Below are 19,248 nucleotides of genomic sequence, written 5' to 3'. Positions count from 1 at the left end.
GTATTTATTACTAGGGTTTGAACGAGGGGAGTGATTATAATGTTCTGCTCATAAAACATCAGCGTTATTTCCACTGATACGATATATTCGAGCGATGATATATTCTAATAACATATCTTCGAGTGACTACATGGATCAAGTTTTTTAAAGAGTGATACTTTTGCACCATGCGAAGATTTGTTGGTCATAAATTTCTTTTTTTCGATAAAACATCGAGAAGCGTTTCTTTTTTAACGTAATTGTCGGGAAAAACAAAATAGCTTTTATAGGAAACTTTGAATTGATTATTATATCGATGGGCATCACCAAAAATATACAAATATATGTCAAATGAAATTGCCAGGTAGTTCAGGTTTATTCGACTTAGTGAAGTATCAACATGGTCCCATGGTCCCATGGTCCCATCTCATTTGCACGGCCAAATGAGTCGCGTTAAGTCACTGTAAGAACTCGTGTAGTATCGTGAAAACCGACATATAAGTAAGTAAGGACAGAAATAAACGAGTGAGCTGGTCAATATTGTGTGGCTAGTAGCCCGAACAACAAAGTTGCAAGAACAGTGGCTGCTAGTCAAAAACACCAATATCTCTTTTCATACATTCCCTAAAAATAAGAGAAAATGGTTCAATAAAACTGTCGTCCCTTTGGTTCACATTTGCGACACCAATAGCAAGAGGTAAGTACTTGTTGGTTTTTATACAATACATTGACCGGGTGTAACATTTTGGAACATCTAGTTATATTACCTATGGACTCTATTATTTGGCAACTATGAATCCCCGCCGATAGTGTTGATACTTGGTAGTGTTTTAGACTACAGAAAGTAAAATCTAATCGCTTGGGAATTGTATGAATAATCAATTGTTTCAGACAAGATGGCTGCCGCGTGAGCAGGGTCATACATTTTTTTTTTGTGATACTCATACTTGTTATAATTTTACTTTCTACAGATACTAAAGTGATTTTAAATACCCCTTCGGTAAATAAAGATAATAATCAGATTGTCATTCCTGTTCATGACGTTACCTACACTAGCAAAGGGAAAAAAATCTGGTATGAATACTTTTATTATTGATGATATATTGATGTTATTAGACTAGAACCTGCAGTACATTTTTTTTTGTATCTCTACTATACTGTCTATGTTACTTGATTGAACTCGAACAGTCTCCACTGTGTAGAGATTATTATTAAATATTTATTCAGCGGAGTAGTTATTCCAGAGAAACATGTTTATGATATTGCTTGAAGTTCACTTCATGTTTATTACTCTGATGATAATAATTGCCTTCTTTTGTATTTTTAGTTATTATTTTATCATCGCGTATAAAGGGGATGGTCAAAGCCAGTACCCTGACACTAATTTGATAAGCAACGACAACGAGGATATGTACATAACAGGCAAGATTGGTGTGGGAAAAATGAAGGACTTCACAGCAGGCGACGGCAAGAAATACCCTATACCTGGGTTCACGAACAAGTGTGAAAAGAACACGAGAAGAAAGAGACGAAAAAGTAAGATAAGACATCATGTTGTTCTTACACTGTCTCCTGCCAGTGTTACACACAGTAGTAATAATATGTTAATAATATCTCTCTGTTTTGGTGTGTTTGTCACATGACAAGTGTAAGAAAGTCAACCAGCAACAACGACTACAGTGATGAGAACCAATAATAATAATAATAATAATAATAATAATAATAATAACAAAACAAAACAACACCCAGGATACACGATCTTGCAAGTGAACCTCATTTTGGACGCTCTTGGAGGATGGTCTATAGAGATGGAGCCTGAGATGAAGAATATCTTTGGAGCAACATACAAAGATGTATTACTTAGAATGCAGAAAGCGGTATTAAGCTGCACAGTGAACATTGCAAGAACATTTAAATTAATCACATCTTAAGGACATTTCAAACATTCTAAGTATTTAAACTGCATCTTAAGAACATTACAGTTAATTCAAGTTTAGTAAATCTTATTATGAACTTTTTTTAATTATTTATTTATTTTTATTCTTTTTTTAAGTGAGTACCATCTTAAAGAGCACTATATGAGAAACATTTAGAAACTATTATTAGAAATAAGACATTTTACGATAAAGCTATATACATATATTTTTTCCTCCTCTATAATTGGTTTTAAGTGATTGTATTATTAGTCCTGTCTAGCTTACCTAATTAGCATTCAAACGTGTTTACTGCTGATAATATAAATAATAATAATGATAATGATAATAATAATGATTTTATATAGCGCCTTTTCCTAAAGTCCCAAAGCGCTTTACAAGTGTTAAAGTTATCTATAAATATTTTTGTATATTTACAATCAAATTGGTCCTCGGCCGGACCAACACTCAGGGTCTTGAAATAACTGACGAGAAGGTGCTGCCTTTGTAATAATATCTGCAAATGGTTAGACTTTCAAGTCTTCTCGGATAAGGACTTTAAACCGTAGGCCCTGTCTCCCAACCCTTCCTAACCTACAGTAAATGGGGAACATAAAAGAACCTGTTGAATTATTCGTGAAAGAGTAGGGGATTGTCTCCCGGTTCAACAGCCTATCCCAATTTGGAGGCATAACACTAATGTACTAACAAATCACTCATGATTGTAAGCTGCACGGCTGCTAATAGCGCCTTAATATGCAGCCCGTAAAGTCATTAATCAACTGGTCATTAATGTAAAGCGCATTGAGACCATGTGAAATGCGCTATAAAAGCACCCCATTATTACTATATTATTATTATTATTATTATTATTATTATTATAAATTATTAAAAGTCTGAATAATATAAAATAATGAATATAAATATAAATATGTATCAGAGTCATCTATCAATTAGTTGAAACAACCACGGCATGAGAGCCAGCCTATAAGATGCACAGACTCACCATTTTGTTTGCAGCCTTTGTTTCAGCTCATTACCATTTTAACTTTTCATTTTTTTAGTTGAACCCGACGCAGAATCATTCAATAACAAGAAACTCGAGTCAGAGACTAAGTACTCGTTCTTTCAGCGATCAATCGCGGAAGATGGTTCGACAGAATCCTACGCGTGGACACCAGCTGTAACGACTCCGGAAAAACCAGGACCACCGATTGGAGCAATTGTTGGTTCTATTGTGGCAATTATTTTATTAGCATTAATCTTGGTAAGCAAACAGTTAGCTTAAGAATAATGTATTGTGGTCTAGCTTGGGTACAAACACCATATCAGGAATGATGAAGAAAAGGTGTTTGACCGCGATCTCAAAAACAGTCTATGAAATAAGGAGACCCTAAGTCTTAATAAAGACGAGTGTGTTGTTGCCTTTATCATACAAAGCAAAAGAATTATCCCTCCAGTTTGATCACTGTACCTTCATGTAAAGAGGGTAGTGAGAGTAGCATTGCTAGTAATGCGAGCTTCTATATGAACAATAAATAAGAATATTAGTAACCACACCAATTAATCGGTAACATTTGTTTGTTTAGTTTCTTTTCATATGGTTCAAAAAAAGACGAAAAGCAGAGGAACAGGGAGATGACATTGGATTAAGAGAACACAGATCACGCAGCCGATTAAGTAGCATTGCACAACGTCTCTCTCGTAAAGATCACTTCGCTGCTCACGGTACGATTGTCCCTGCATGCTAATTGCATTTGGCCCTTTTTTATAAATTAACCTCTTTTTGTCCATACGTTAGCGTCTTCCATTAGGATGACACACTGGCAAAAGATGTTCTCTCTGTTAGTCATGTATTATGACTGATTGAATGTGATTATCTGTTTAGAGCAATACGAGCCTGGTGAAGTACATACTGCAGCAGAGTTTGAAAGGCACGTTCGTCGATTACACGCCAACAGTGATCTACTGTTCTCTCAAGAGTACGCAACTGTCAAGTCACCTGATACAGTGACGTCAAATGCATCTATAGATCCAAACAATAGGTTTAAAAACCGATACAATAACATAACAGGTAGAGTACCTTGATATCTAACCTAGAAGTATTTGTACAGACTGAGCATTCTTATTGGATGGGAGTGATGTCCGTACCGTGACCGTAATGGGTGTCGGGGTTTTTTTACGGTTAATATTCAAGAAAGGTAGAATAAGGTTGCCAAAACATCCTTGTTTTACATCTCGTTTTTAACGTTTGTTTTATGTTTTTGTTGACAGCTTTCGACCACACCCGTGTTCTTTTAAGTACAATAGATGGCGATCCATCCTCTTCGTACATCAATGCAAACTACCTGGATGGATTCAATAAGAAGAAGGAGTATATAGCAAGTCAAGGGCCACTACCTGACACTTGTGATGACTTCTGGAGAATGATCTGGGAAAGAGGATCTAGACTGATAGTAATGGTAAGACAATGTTGGGTTACCTGTGCTTCGGGGACAACAGGTTAGATAACAAGTGCGCATACGCTTACACTATGTACAGTGGCAAACTCAACGATACAGATAGAAACAGTACATTAGCCGTTTGGGCGCGGAAAGTGGGTAAGCATGGTATACTACATGATTTCTTTTACTAAAACATATTAACATGATGCAGGTTACGAACTGTGAAGAAAAAGGGCGAGTCAAGTGTCATCAGTATTGGCCTTCATCAGGCTCTTCACTCTATGGTAATCTTGAAGTAATCAATATGAGTACAGTAGAACTGAGTGACTACACAATCAGATCGTTTGCACTCAAGATGCAGAATTCCCCCGAAGAACGTATGGTTACACAGTATCACTACACAGCCTGGCCTGACCATGGCGTGCCTAGCAGCGTCACGTCAGTATTGAACTTTGTACGCAGAGCAAGTGCTGCTAATCCACCTGACGCTGGACCAATGGTAAGAGCTCTGAAATCCCAGCCATTTGCTTTGATTTTCATATTTACCTTGTAACTTTTTTTGTTGTAGGTTGTTCATTGTAGTGCTGGTGTGGGCCGAACAGGTAAGTTAATAAAACATTCATCATTCCAAGATACCTCTAAGTGAACTGGTTTATTCGGTGTCGTACGTGTCATATTTATTTGCCCCATGCACGGAGTTGCGTCACTCTTGGATTCAACACGGTGATCAGCGATGTAACAGGACTTTCATTGTGTGGTTTTATTTAACACGGTGATCAGCGATGTAACGGGACTTTCATTGTGTTGTCTTATTTAACACGGTGATCAGCGATGTAACAGGACTTTCATTGTGTGGTTTTATTTAACACGGTGATCAGCGATGTAACAGGACTTTCATTGTGTGGTTTTATTTAACACGGTGATCAGCGATGTAACGGGACTTTCATTGTGTGGTTTTATTTAACACGGTGATCAGCGATGTAACGGGACTTTCATTGTGTGGTCTTATTTAGGTACGTTCTTAGTTATTGATGCACAGCTGAAGAGAATCCAACAACAGAACACGGTGGACGTATACAACTATGTAATGTTACTGCGATCTCAACGCAACCTGATGGTTCAAGTAGAAGACCAATATATTCTGATACACGATGCGTTAGTAGAAGCCATAGCATGCGGCAACACAGAGATACAAGCACGTGATCTAAGGAAAGAGATAAAGAACCTCTTGGAACAAAACCTTGAAACAGGTAACAAACAGGTTCAGCTCATTGTCCTGGCTAGTCTACGCTCTGCTGTATTATCAAAGGGATTTTTGCATGACAAATAGGATAAGACTGATCAGGGTTTTCATCGCTTGTTGTAGGTCAAACAGAGATGGAGGCTCAGTTCCAGAGATTATCTCGTAACAAGGCGCCTCCTTCTAAGTTCCAAGCAGCAAATCTACCAGTGAACAAACACAAGAACCGTTACGCCAATGTGTTACCATATGATGACACACGTGTCAAATTATCTATCCAACCAGGGGTTGATGGCTCGGATTACATCAATGCCAACTATATTGGCGGTTACATGTCCAAAAGAGCTTTCATTGCTACCCAGGCCCCTATTCCTGACACCATCCCAGATTTTTGGAGAATGATCTGGGAACAAGAATGTCATGCTATCGTCATGTTATCACAAGAAATGGAGAGCGGAAAGGTACCTTGCAAATACAATGATATTCAGTGTTAAAAGATATACCTTTAAATTTACCTAACTCCCTCCATCAAAGCATGATGGGATAGTAAGTATAACATTTTGTTTTGATAGGTTAAGGTACATCGCTACTGGCCTGGTAATGCTCCAACAGCCATAGCAAACCTCGTAGTCGAGATGACACAAGAAAAGAACTTTGAGGACTATATTATGAGAGAATTCAAAGTCACCAATACAGGGGTTAGTAGGTGGTATATTGGTAGCCGACTGGCGTTGCACTCTTTGGGATGGGAGGGGTAGGCGGGGAATAAGGAAGAGTGAAGGGGAGGGGGAATGAGGAAGAGAGTAAAAGAGGTAGAGCCTGCAATGATAAAGTATGCCAATATATCACCAGTAGATGTGACAACTTGTTTGTACCTTCAGGAAAGTGCGTCTAGAGTCGTCAGACAGTACCACTTTACTGCATGGCCTGATGTTGGTTCTCCTGATTCAAGTGCTGGACTCACTGATCTTATTGGACAAGTACAAAGATGGCAACAAAGATGTGGAAACACCTTGGTGACGGTTCACTGCAGGTTGGTATCCCTGTGGTTTGCTGACTTTTCTTGACACGTGATGTAACCTGACATGTTTGTTTCAGTGCTGGTGTTGGTCGTACTGGCGTGTTCTGTGCTGTCAGTTCTCTGATAGAAAGGCTCAAGGCTGAGGCAGTTGTAGACGTCTTTCAGACTGTCAAACAACTGAGAGAACAAAGACCAGCGATGGTACAAACCAAGGTAGGGATAACCAGGAATAAAGACAGACAGATGGACGGACAGACAGACTTACAGGCAGCTAGACATATGGACAGACGGACGGGAAGACAGACAGACTTACAGGCAGCTAGACATACGGATAGACAGACATACCGACGGACGGACAGATAGACAGACAGATATTACTATTTGTTAAAATCTAATCCATATTTCATTATTTTCAGGAACAATACGAATTCTGCTATCAAACACTGGGAGAGTATTTGGATTCATTCGATCCTTACAATAACTTTGACTAAACATTCAAGCGGCTTTGTATTCTTCACCTTCACTATTCGTTCACTTTTCATTTTATAAAACGAGTGAAGCGAAAGAAGATAACAAATACTCATAACTTCACCCTCATTCCAAATTTTTTCGCTTTACATCCTGGTCATCCTTTTCGTACCGGGTTGCGGAGAAAGTCTCACAGATTTATACTTTGAGATACCTCCTATAGCTAGACATTGATTCAGTTAGTTGGCTAGATCCCAGGTCTAGACTGACTACAGACGATTGTATACTCTATATCCACAAGTTATGCCAACTGAAATATATGCAGAATCTATTTTGTATAGTTTTGACACAGCCAATTTCTATAGTAAAGATATTGTTTTATATAATTTACCAATTACAACAGCTAAATATCTGCTAAATATACACTAGGACAAAAACGAATTGTAGATAGATTCAGAGGTCATTAAGTAATAATAAAACAAAACTTATAATACTATTATTGCACGTAAAACTAGATAAAAAAAAGCTTATAACGAGGATATCTTACAAATGTAAAAGATATATCATGTAATTTAAATCACACTTTTGATAAATGATCGCGATGCCGCAATAGTCAAGTACAATAGTTCAGTAAGAATGCTATGACTCTAAAGGTCTGTAGTGCTATATATACATATATATATATTTCACTTTTCTATATCTTTTGATAAAAGCTTTTTCTAGAAATAAACATAAACAGAGAAAGGAATAGACCAATAAAATAATGATGTTTCGTACTGTTTGTCTTGTAGTCTTTCAATCGTTCTTAGCTCAAACTATTTTGCCCCACACAGACTTGTTCGCAGTAACACTGGTACCTAACCGGTCCCGCACAGACTTGTGGGTAGAACTTCACAGGGACAATGGTACCAAATCCGTCCCGCACAGACTCGTGGGCCAGAACTTCACAGGGACACTGGCACCTTATCCGTCCCGCACAGACTTGTGGGTACAACTTTACAGGGATACTGGTACCTTATCCGTCCCGCACAGACTTGTGGGTAGAACTTCACAGCGACACTGGTACCCAACCGGTCCCGCACAGACTTGTGGATAGACCTTCACAGCGACACTGGTACCTAATCCGTCCCGCACAGACTTGTGGGTAGAACTTCACAGCGACACTGGTACCTAACCGGTCCCGCACAGACTTGTGGATAGACCTTCACAGCAACACTGGTACCTAATCCGTCCCGCACAGACTTATGGGTAGAACTTCACAGCGACACTGGTACCTAACCGGTCCCGCACAGACTTGTGGATAGACCTTCACAGCGACACTGGTACCTAATCCGTCCCGCACAGACTTGTGGGTAGAACTTCACAGCGACACTGGTACCCAACCGGTCCCGTACAGACTTGTGGATAGACCTTCACAGCGACACTGGTACCCAACCGGTCCCGTACAGACTTGTGGATAGACCTTCACTGCGACACTGGTACCTAACCGGTCCCGCACAGACTTGTGGGTAGAATTTCACAGGGACAATGGTACCAAATCCGTCCCGCACAGACTCGTGGGACAGAACTTCACAGGGGCACTGGTACCTTATTTGTCCCACACAGACTCGTGGGATAGAACTTCACAGGGACACTGGTACATAACCGGTCCTGCACAGACTTGTGGGTAGAACTTCACAGGGACACTGGTACATAACCGGTCCTGCACAGACTTGTGGGTAGAACTTCACAGGGACACTGGTACATAACCGGTCCTGCACAGACTTGTGGGTAGAACTTCACAGGGACACTGGTACATAACCGGTCCTGCACAGACTTGTGGGTAGAACTTCACAGGGACACTGGCACCTTATCCGTCCCGTACAGACTTGTGGGTAGATTTTTACAGGGATACTGGTACCTAATCCGTCGCGCACAGACTCGTGGAACAGAACTTCACAGGGACACTGGTACCTAATCCGTCCCGCACACACTAGTGGAACAGAACTTCACAGGGACACTGGTACCTAATCCGTCCCGCACAGACTCGTGGGACAGAACTTCACAGGAAAGATTATTTACCAATTATTCGCTGAAGGCGAAATGAATATCGTTTATTAATAACCGAAACGAAATTGAGGTTATTATTCCCGATATTCACTGAGCCTGAGGTGAATAATTGTTTTAGTATAAATACACAGGTGATTCTTTCAAAAAAAGAAAAAACAAAGATTTTGCTTATCGCTGGAGGTGACTATTTATCGTGTCGGATAATCTGAGTTTCTCGACCAATCAGCGCGCGAGATTTTCAATAATCACCTGTGTATTTATACTAAAGTCACATAATGTTGGGATATGACACAAATCTTCTCGATTCGAACTAACTGTTTAGCAGCAGCATCGGGTCATAAACATGACAACGATCTAGAACTTGATAGAAATCATCCTAATAAAGTACATTGGGGTGGGGTGGGGGCCCGAATTCCTATAATTAACATTCTATATCGAATCATAAGATCTCTTGCTTTAACAAACATCCTGGTAAATATATCAGTACAGATTCTGGCTTGGAGCCAAGTCTGGCTTAGTCATCACTTCCGTCGGGATGCACGAAAATTCTAGTAACTGAAAAAAAAAAAGATAAGTAGCTAGATTCTATTCTACTACTAATATTACTAACCATCTATATCATAATAACACATTATTTATCCATTATGGATTAATAGTTATGAATTAATGGTTAATTAGTCTAAACGTTAACTAACTTCCACTTTCCAAAACAAAGCGAGTTCATTTCCGGTTCAAAATAAAAAAAGCAGCTTTTTGTTTGTGAATAAAACAACTATTTTGATTAGGTTTCTTTTTCGAACTCTCACGAGTTGTTCTACTTTAGAATCAGCAACACATTAATGCATAAGTCAGTTCTCTATCTATTTGTTTAGTCGCCTATCGTTGTCTTGCATGTCTCAGTCTTTTAATCCACAGTTGAATCCTATTGGTTTACAAGCACAGGCATGTTTCCTCACCAGCAGCAGTAATCGCCAACTTTCTTGGCTTCGCATCACTTCCGTTGTTAAAAAAGACACAGATGATTTGACCTTACTCTCGTTTGCTGAAGCGTTTCCTTTATCCATTCTCCTGCCTCTATCACTGGTCAAGACACCCAACACAAGCGTTAGTTTCACTTATGATGCGTTGTGCAAAACCGTCATATTTCACTTTCATTCAGAAGTAGCAAGTTGGGGAGGAAGGCCCTGCTGAAGGAGAAATTCCTCTTTTGACAGCCATGAAAACGATAACTGTTCTGTTGAAAATGAAGGAGATTACGGTGTGTTTGTTGTTGATTCTATCCATAGTTGTTTCACAGTCAAGCAAGTCAAATGGTAAGTAATATTTACATAATGTTTCTCTTGTCAGCTATTGCTTTATTTGGTACACGCTATCAATAGGATCCACTGTCGTCCACTAGGTGATTTAAACATTCATATTCTGCTCACATGTCATAAGATCAGAGGTCTGGTATTGTAAGAAAGGTTAATCGGGAATCGATGCCTGTGAATAACATTCGTTGATGACAGTAGTATAGGGCTGATTTACATGTATCATGATATATCAACACATACAATATTTGTGATCTGGAAGCTACTGATGCTCATACTTGATATACATATGTAGCTATTATGAGTCTCATGATCATTCTTAACAACAGAACTATGAATAAAACTAAAAAAACTTGTTCATCAACATGAATTTATTTTTTTCAATTAGCTTTTTTGGCTAGATTTTTTTTTTTTTTTGACGGAGTGTTTTAGATATCTATGGAAGAAAAGATTCACAACTGAAGCGAATCATTTCTCTTTCGATACCTCAATCGAAACTTGAAACATCTTCACCTTTCATCGTTTCTTCTGTTTGCAAATATTTAAGAGTGAACAACCTGTTTGTATAACTTTATCTTTATACAACCTTAGAATCTGTTAATGAACACCAACCCCAGGTTATTGCGTTTGATAAGTTCGTTACCCGATTCATTCCATTCTCCAGGTTAGGTGGGTTAGTAGGCTTGCTAGGACACCATAAATATTACTAAAACCACACTGATTATGTAATTAATGTATTAACAAATCATATATATTTCTTACAGTAAGCAACACAATTAATGCACAGTTTACTAGTTCAGTCATCGGTCAAGTGGGAGTGACCACCACTGCCGCTGCTGCTGAAGACAAAAGGAAATCAATTTCCTCCTCGGTTCAATATTCTACGAGCACTATGACAGTGACATCATCTTCACCTATGGATCTGGTCTCTACATCGTCTTCTCTATCAGATTTCTCTGTTAAAACCTCAACTAGCACTCCTGGGTTGGATACCACGGTATATCGCATGACAAGCACTGCTGACCCATCAGCGCCCACAACACTGACTCAAGCGATGACGTCTGCTGCAGCAAATAAAACCATTACATCTGCAATGTCAAGTGTTGAAGCAACAAAAGCAACGCAAGTAGTGACTTCTTCCTCAGTAAATGAAAGCAATAAAACTGATAAGTCAACAACGACACCACTAAGCGTAACGTCTGAAAGTGAAAGCGTTGCACCTGTCATGTCACGTACAGCCACGAAAACAACCCAATACGTGACGTCTACCCCAGAAAGTAAAAGAGTCACACCTGTCGTGTCATATACTGCCACGAAAACAACCCATTACGTGACGTCTACCCCAGAAAGTAAAAGAGTCACACCTGTCGTGTCACCTACTGCCACGAAAACAACCCATTACGTGACGTCTACCCCAGAAAGTAAAAGAGTCACACCTGTCATGTCACATATAGTTACAAGTGCAACCAAGAGTACAGCTCAAAGTGAAACGTTCGTACCAGCAAGTGAAAGTGTCACAGTTGTCGTTTCGAATGAAACATCAAAGACAACTGAAAGCGTGACTTCGAAAGCCATCACATTCAGCGTAGCATCAAGTTTTATAAGCACTTTCGTTACTACATTTCAAAGAGCCACTGAAATTCCAAGTAGATTTACAGTCAGCATTAACGCAAACGTGACAGACGTGCCAAGCGTGACGGTAACGACATCTACAACAGCTATTCCAGTTACCTCAACTTTGGCTCCAAACAAAAGTGTCACAACTTCATATTCTGTAAGTGAAGCAATTTCCAGACCATCAGTTACCAAGACAACTGATATTACGAGCAGTGTTGCCATAGTAACAAGCGTTACCCATTCTAGTACCGTTACTACTTCGACCCAGCCTCCCACCACAATTCCAAGCACCACTACTAAACCGACTACTAAACCACAAGGTACGTCACTAACAAAATTAGTATTTGATTATTCAATAAATGAATTACTTTGCTATTATTTTAATATCCTCTTGTTTCTTGAATGTAGTGGCTCCAGAGTTTAAAACACCTCCACCAAATAATAAGACTGTCAAAGAAGGAGAAACATTGAAGTTGACATGCACAGCCACAGGAACCCCAACACCAGTCATTACTTGGAAAAAAGAAAAAATGAAACTGCATAATACGAGTAGGATTGCCATTAGTCGGGATAAGTCAACGATAAGAATACTCGGAACTACAAGAGAAGATGAGGGAACATATCAATGTAATGCTTCGAATGGTGTTGGACGAGGAGTGGAAGCAGGAACTAAGGTCAAGATTTCATGTAAGTAACACTTTACCATGTCTGTTTAAACAATTTCGTTTTTATCTATACTTATTTCAATAAAATTAGTCACCTGAAAAGCCGACAAGGATTATTGGTGGATACATTTTACATGTTTCAATCGTTTGATAACAGTTGATGGAATTGCACATCTTTTACCAGTTATAGTCTCACCTCTCCTGAGCATCCTCAAGCTGCAGTTTGTATTAAAAAAGCTTTACTTGTTTGATACGAAAAGTTTCCCATGATCCTCAGTGATCTCAGCTTTCTACGTTTTTGGTGACTAACTTTATTGAAATAAGTATATATCATTATTATTACATTGAGGAAGGATGTCTGCGATCATCTTGACAGTAAGTCATCTCTTTTTGAAGATTTTTCAGGTTTGCAAGTTAAGGTTACTAAGCCAGACGCTAATCAGTCTATCAGGGAGGGAGACGTCGTCAAACTTACTTGCTCAGTGGACGCATATCCCCGTCCATTTTTCACGTGGAAGAAAGACGGCAAAGAAGATGGCGTTGAATTAGGAAGTAGTCAGCATTCCAAAGGTTCAAGACGCTTCTCTGTTCTTTTTTTTCCAAACATCAGCCGCAAGAATGGAGGAAACTACACGTGCTTGGCTTGTACGGGAAAGGTTGTGTTGGGAGTCGCCAGTAAAATGCTGAATGTAGAGTGTAAGTATACGTATATTTATAGTAATGAATGCTTTTGCTATTCATCTTGATGTATCTATACAAGATGAATACGTCATGAAATATTTGGCATCTAGGAGTTAGTTTTGCATTAGTTTCCAATGCAATGTTTATTGTTAATTGGAAATATAAACATGGCCAATGATGATCAAGGACTACTTTGTTGTTCCTTTAAACATTAGTTTTTGTTTGTTTAGAGCAGGAAGATATTCTCGTTTTCTTGTTGTAGTATCACTTGTACCTACCTACCCACCGCCTAATGCAATGAAGACAACAGACCACACCATTACTATACATATCCACAAGATAGAATACCTTGGAAATGGCAAACGAGTCAGGTAAAAAAGATGAACCATTTTATACGCATGCATACCATGTACATGCAATGAATACTAATAATACTTCATTCATTAGTTACATACAAGTAATTGTAAAGCAGCTCAAGAATCAAACACTTCCAACGAGACAACCTTCACATCTTGAACCATCAGAACTTGGTCCATATTCAAAGAACAGAACAGAACTGTATATTGCAGCAGTTATCTTGCTTAAAGATATGGGACGGGGACCGACAAGGTTGGTGCTGGGAGATGAAAGCATGTCTTATACTCCGACAAAGGCCAGAAGTAGGCGAAATCCTCGTGAAGGTGAGTATGGATATCTTGTACTGAATACATGGTTAGATACGATGTTCATCAATAGATTGCCAAGCTTAGATATACAAAGGTTCGGCATTCAATATCCGCTTGAAGAAAATGATAAATAAAAGTACTATTATTTCTTTCAGAGCATGAAGAGTATTACAATGCGCCGTTGCTTCCCGAGACATATTACACAGCATTCCAAAGGATGATGTCAAAAGACAATTACCACGAGTCACTCGGGTGGATCACAGCTACCAAGACTACTACACAATCACAGGTCGTTGATGATTCTGATCTTAGCACGATACTGTGGATCGTGTGTGTCTCTTTATTAGTGCTGATCATCCTCATCGTAGTTATGTCCGTATACATTATAAATAAGAAAAAAACACATGAGATTGACATTGATGATGGCAATTCTGGTAAGAACGCCTTTGGTAAGATGGCACGTTCATTATCCATTCACATGGCGAGACTACACGGTGAGTCACGGCTAATGATAATCTTCATGCGCATGTGTGGATTAAGATAACTAGTCTAGCATATTCCATTTTTTTCTTTTTTCTTTTATTATCCTTTTTAATGGATGTTTAAAATTATCTCTTGTCAAAGTGTCTAACATAGCGAGATAAGACTTTTCAAAATGCATCCCACACGGAAAGGAGTGACCTTGGATACTTAGTCACAGAGACGCAAACGAAATATCGGGTCTGCTGGTCATAGCAAGGGGTTAATCATCTACGGTCTAGGGACCGACTAACCTCTCCCTTAGGCTTCTGCTGAGCTTCCTGACCAGTCTGTAAATCCAGGGATAGCGTAAATCCGGCGTAGCCGTAAATGCTTCGCGCTGCCATACTGCGCTTCAGTACAGGGTCTGGAGGTATGGTCCTTAATTTCTTGATAAAAAACATAAAAAAAACAGTGTTCCAGAACTAGGTGAACTTGAGGCTCCTAGTATTGTTAGATCTCACGCTATTTTTGTTCCAGAGCATTATCATCCTTCTGGACCGATTCCAGTCGAGAATTTCGCTCATCACGTGGCTCGGATGCATAAAAGTGGAGACATGCACTTCTCGACAGAGTATGAGAGAATCCCTGAATATGACAGTATCCCAGCCACCCACAGTATCGATCCTGCCAACCAATGGAAGAATAGATACTCCAACATTGTAGCTTATGATTATAATCGAGTGAAGCTCATTCCTTATGATGACGAACCCGCATCAGACTACATCAATGCCAGTTATATTACTGGTTACAACAACGAGAACACTTACATTGCAGCACAAGGACCCTTAGATGAAACGTGTGGTGATTTCTGGCGTATGATCTGGGAGCAGAATACCAGAGTGATTGTAATGGTGTGTATAAACATGTTTTATAAGTACTCCATGTGCCCAGGCTTGTGTCGAGAGTTATTTTTCTACGAGGAGCAATTCCCAGGGAGTTATATGTTATAATGATGATCACATGAGCAAGTTTTCATGTTGAATGAATACGATATTCTCGGCTTGTGTTTAGTGTTTATTTTCACCTGTGCTGTTTTATGATATACATTCATATTTATCGTGACAGCTTACCAACGTACGAGAACGTGGCCGTCTCAAATGTTCTCAATACTGGCCAACATCCGGGAAATCAAGATATGAAGTAATTTACGTATCCCTGGAAGACGTTGTCGAACTGACGTCATACACGATACGTGTGTTTCGTGTTGCAATGACGGGCCAGAAAGAAACAAGAATGATAAAACAGTTTCATTTTACCGGCTGGCCTGATCATGGAGTACCCAAAAGTGCGACTTTCCTACTGGCATTTGTTCGTCAAACAGCTAAAATGAATCCACCAGATGCTGGTCCAATGGTACGACTCTCATACTGAGTTCATATAGTAATAGTCTTCATTGAAGTAAAAAATTATTATCTATATATATTGCAGGTTGTACATTGTAGTGCTGGGGTTGGTCGTACAGGAACATTTATCGTCATTGATACAATGCTCCAACAAATCGCTCAAGAAAAAAACGTTGATATCTTAAATTGCGTAACACAGCTGAGGAAACAGAGAAACCTGATGGTCCAGACAGAACAGCAGTATATCTTTATCCACGATGCTTTGCTTGATGTGATTATCAGCGGTGACACGGAAATACATGCTAGTAATCTACGCAAACACGTGCAAGAAATGATCGAGCCTTTTAAGGAAACAGGTTAGAAGTTCAACGAGAGACTGGTAACAACCTCTTGGAGTTCCGCCATATCTAGATTATCGCCAAATTCAATCCCATAATCCAATGCATCCAATCCGAGCTTGTTATCAGTCTTTCTTTTGATTTCGGAAATTAATAAGGCTAGTTAATCAAATGCGTTTCTTATTTCATTTTAGGCGAAACAAAGATGGCCTTAGAGTTTCAAAGACTGTCACGAGGTGTGCGCCCACATTACACCATTACAGCGGCAACAACCCCCGCTAATAAAAGTAAAAACCGTTACGCGAATACTCTTCCGTATGACAACACCCGCGTCCCCCTTGTAGTCCAAACAGCGGTGAATGGGTCAGATTATGTGAACGCGAACTACATCGACGCATACATGAAAAAAAGAGCATTCATCGCCACTCAAGCTCCACTTCCTGAAACTTTTGATGACTTCTGGAGAATGATCTGGGAACAAAAATGCTATACTATCGTGGTTCTAGCACAAGAAATGGAAAATGATAAGGTGAATCAAGAAAATTCTTTTGGGATTATCAGTAATGACTTAATATTAGCTTAATATTATTTAACTTCAATTTTCAGCTTAAAATGAACCGTTATTGGCCAACAACTCATCCAATCACGTTTGGAGTACTCCAAGTAGCATTGCTAGAAGAAGAAAAGAAAGAATACCTAGAAACAAGGGTTTTTAACATCACTAACACGATGGTAAGCAATATACAGCTTCGATTATTTATATATCTACTGAAGGACAGTACTGCTATTGATCATTATCATCTATCTGTTGCAGGACAATAGTTGTCAAATAGTACACCAGTTTCATTACACCGCCTGGACATCAGAGGACCTGACCGACTCGGGAATCAACATTCTCAGTATGATTGAACAAATACAGCAATGGCAGAACGCCTCGGGCGATCACGTCATCACAGTACATTGCAGGTGACTGGGGAATGGGATGGGGCTTGATTGTAAACCCACGCTGGAAAACTAAATCTTTCAAGATTTATTAAAACATAAAACTAATATTGGTCTTGTTGTTTCAGTGCTGGTGTTGGTCGTACTGGCGTGTTCTGTGCTGTCAGTTCTTTGATAGAAAGACTCAAGGCTGAGGCAGTTGTAGACGTCTTTCAGACTGTCAAACAACTGAGAGAACAAAGACCAGCGATGGTGCAAACCAAGGTAGGAACCAGGAATAAAGACAGACAGACAGATGGACGGACAGACAGACTTACAGGCAGCTAGACATATGGACAGACGGACGGACAGACAGATAGACTTACAGGCAGCTAGACATATGGACAGACGGACGGACAGACAGACGAACGTTCAGACAGACACGAGCGTATTCACTAACACCTTCATTTTTTTCTAGTCGCAGTATGAATTCTGCTATAGAATTTTACTCGAATATCTTGATACACATACATCTCTGGAAGAATTGGATTCATCTCCAGCCCTCTCTCAGTCTTACAACACAGGAAATCCACCAGAAAGCGAAAAAACTCAAAACGAAATTTCAGAACAAAGTTCTCTTGAGTCCGCAAAAAGCAACGGAAAGTCTGACCTTGTTGATAATGGCATAGCATCTGATTCTTTAAGCGAAGTAAAGCAGAAAAACTCTCCAAACCACATCGTACCGTCAACTGATACATCAGAAAATTTCAAACAGAGAGATGTCACACCCGAGGATAAAGCACAGGTGAATGTCACACCTAAAAAAGAAGGCCTAGAAAATGTTTGTCTAGAAGTCACGCTCGAAAACGGAGTGTCACAACAAAATGCAACACGTGAAAATATCACACAAAAGGATATCTCGACCGAAAATAACAGGCAAAAAAGTGTGACACTTGAAGATGATGTCACGCTGGAAAATACTGCGCACGAAGGTGTGACAGAACACGAGTTCATACAAGATATCACGCCAGAAACACATCAAAAGGCTGACGATGAACCTTTGGCTAATTCACAAGCAGTTCTACGAAGAGCAGATTCAGAAGAGTCTGACCCATATGTTTCTCCTTTATCAAGTTCCTTAAACTTAAACGGCTATTGAGACGAGTGTTGAAGAAAAACTACAATATATAACACTGACAAGCTACCTCTCTCAGTATTACAAAGAAGTCAAGCATGAGAACAGGTTTATGGCTTTTCTTGCACTTTCTGGGTTTAGGCTTTAAAATGTGAACTTAAAATACATTAAGAAATATTAGTTTAACTAACCTTTCATCTTTTCATTTATGAGCAAGTTTCTTATGCTTCTTCACTGCGATATTCGAGTTTGGCTTTCACTGAAACACCGTACACTAGTAACCTCGCCTTGTTTGGTGTACAGGCTTGGCTGCTAAGTGTGAAAACGAATCATTGATGTTTGTTCTTACTGATATTGTGACATCAGAAACTCATGAATTTAATCAATATCAAGCAGTAGTTTTACATAAGTTATTCAATAGTCTAGTCTGTTTGACAAAAAGCGTAACATAGTACTAACATACTGAAGCACTGTACATAAAACTATACACTGATGCAACTTCGTACTTTTATATCACGTAAACTAATTATTTGACTTGTCAAAGAATAAAATTTCAGTCCCATATTCATTGAATTTGTATGTTTTTGGAAATTATAAGTGCTTGGGCTTCCTGTGTACCATTACAGCAAGCTACCAAAATCTGCTACAGTATGAAAAGAGCATTATAATCGTTAAGAAATATCAATTTCAATGACTATATCAATAGCTGTCTTCGAGAACTACATCTGCATCTTCCGGCTTTAAAGCGCGCGAACACGACTATTCAAACTGAATATCAACCTCGTTCCCAGGGCCCTCTCACGCAGGTAGAGAAGACCCTGGCGTTGGCTGGTCACGTGACGAATCCGACACCCAGCATATTCGGGTGTTTTGAAAATACCGTTGAAGAAATAACTGGAGGAATGCGGACACATTGAATGAGCATAAATTAAATGTG

At 39.3% G+C, this 19,248-nt stretch overlaps 1 protein-coding gene across 1 annotated transcript in view; it reads left to right on the top strand.

Moving 5' to 3' along the window:
- Positions 1–18,879, top strand: part of LOC116287937 (uncharacterized) — a 46,312-nt gene extending 27,433 nt beyond the window's left edge. The window contains exons 28-57 of the mRNA XM_089030171.1: positions 951–1,053; positions 1,307–1,515; positions 2,957–3,159; positions 3,482–3,620; positions 3,781–3,966; positions 4,167–4,354; positions 4,548–4,835; positions 4,905–4,938; positions 5,350–5,586; positions 5,703–6,037; positions 6,149–6,274; positions 6,458–6,609; positions 6,675–6,810; positions 7,014–7,087; positions 9,987–10,218; positions 10,280–10,427; positions 11,189–12,361; positions 12,450–12,728; positions 13,103–13,402; positions 13,650–13,758; positions 13,835–14,067; positions 14,208–14,546; positions 15,052–15,425; positions 15,640–15,927; positions 16,003–16,273; positions 16,450–16,784; positions 16,862–16,987; positions 17,070–17,221; positions 17,326–17,461; positions 17,655–18,879. Of these exons, the coding sequence (XP_088886297.1) occupies positions 951–1,053; positions 1,307–1,515; positions 2,957–3,159; positions 3,482–3,620; positions 3,781–3,966; positions 4,167–4,354; positions 4,548–4,835; positions 4,905–4,938; positions 5,350–5,586; positions 5,703–6,037; positions 6,149–6,274; positions 6,458–6,609; positions 6,675–6,810; positions 7,014–7,087; positions 9,987–10,218; positions 10,280–10,427; positions 11,189–12,361; positions 12,450–12,728; positions 13,103–13,402; positions 13,650–13,758; positions 13,835–14,067; positions 14,208–14,546; positions 15,052–15,425; positions 15,640–15,927; positions 16,003–16,273; positions 16,450–16,784; positions 16,862–16,987; positions 17,070–17,221; positions 17,326–17,461; positions 17,655–18,335 (7,586 nt within the window). The 3' untranslated portion in view covers positions 18,336–18,879. The remainder of the gene's footprint in view (positions 1–950; positions 1,054–1,306; positions 1,516–2,956; positions 3,160–3,481; positions 3,621–3,780; positions 3,967–4,166; positions 4,355–4,547; positions 4,836–4,904; positions 4,939–5,349; positions 5,587–5,702; positions 6,038–6,148; positions 6,275–6,457; positions 6,610–6,674; positions 6,811–7,013; positions 7,088–9,986; positions 10,219–10,279; positions 10,428–11,188; positions 12,362–12,449; positions 12,729–13,102; positions 13,403–13,649; positions 13,759–13,834; positions 14,068–14,207; positions 14,547–15,051; positions 15,426–15,639; positions 15,928–16,002; positions 16,274–16,449; positions 16,785–16,861; positions 16,988–17,069; positions 17,222–17,325; positions 17,462–17,654) is intronic.
- Positions 18,880–19,248: the final 369 nt, after the last annotated feature.

The sequence above is a fragment of the Actinia tenebrosa genome, unplaced genomic scaffold (genome assembly GCF_029948245.1).
Source record: "Actinia tenebrosa isolate PJP-AT-01 unplaced genomic scaffold, QUT_ActTen_1.0 PGA_scaffold15__27_contigs__length_11533743, whole genome shotgun sequence".
NCBI classification, from domain to species: domain Eukaryota; kingdom Metazoa; phylum Cnidaria; class Anthozoa; order Actiniaria; family Actiniidae; genus Actinia; species Actinia tenebrosa.
Note: the sequence above shows the minus strand (reverse complement) of the source record. Positions and strands in the feature narration are given on the sequence as shown.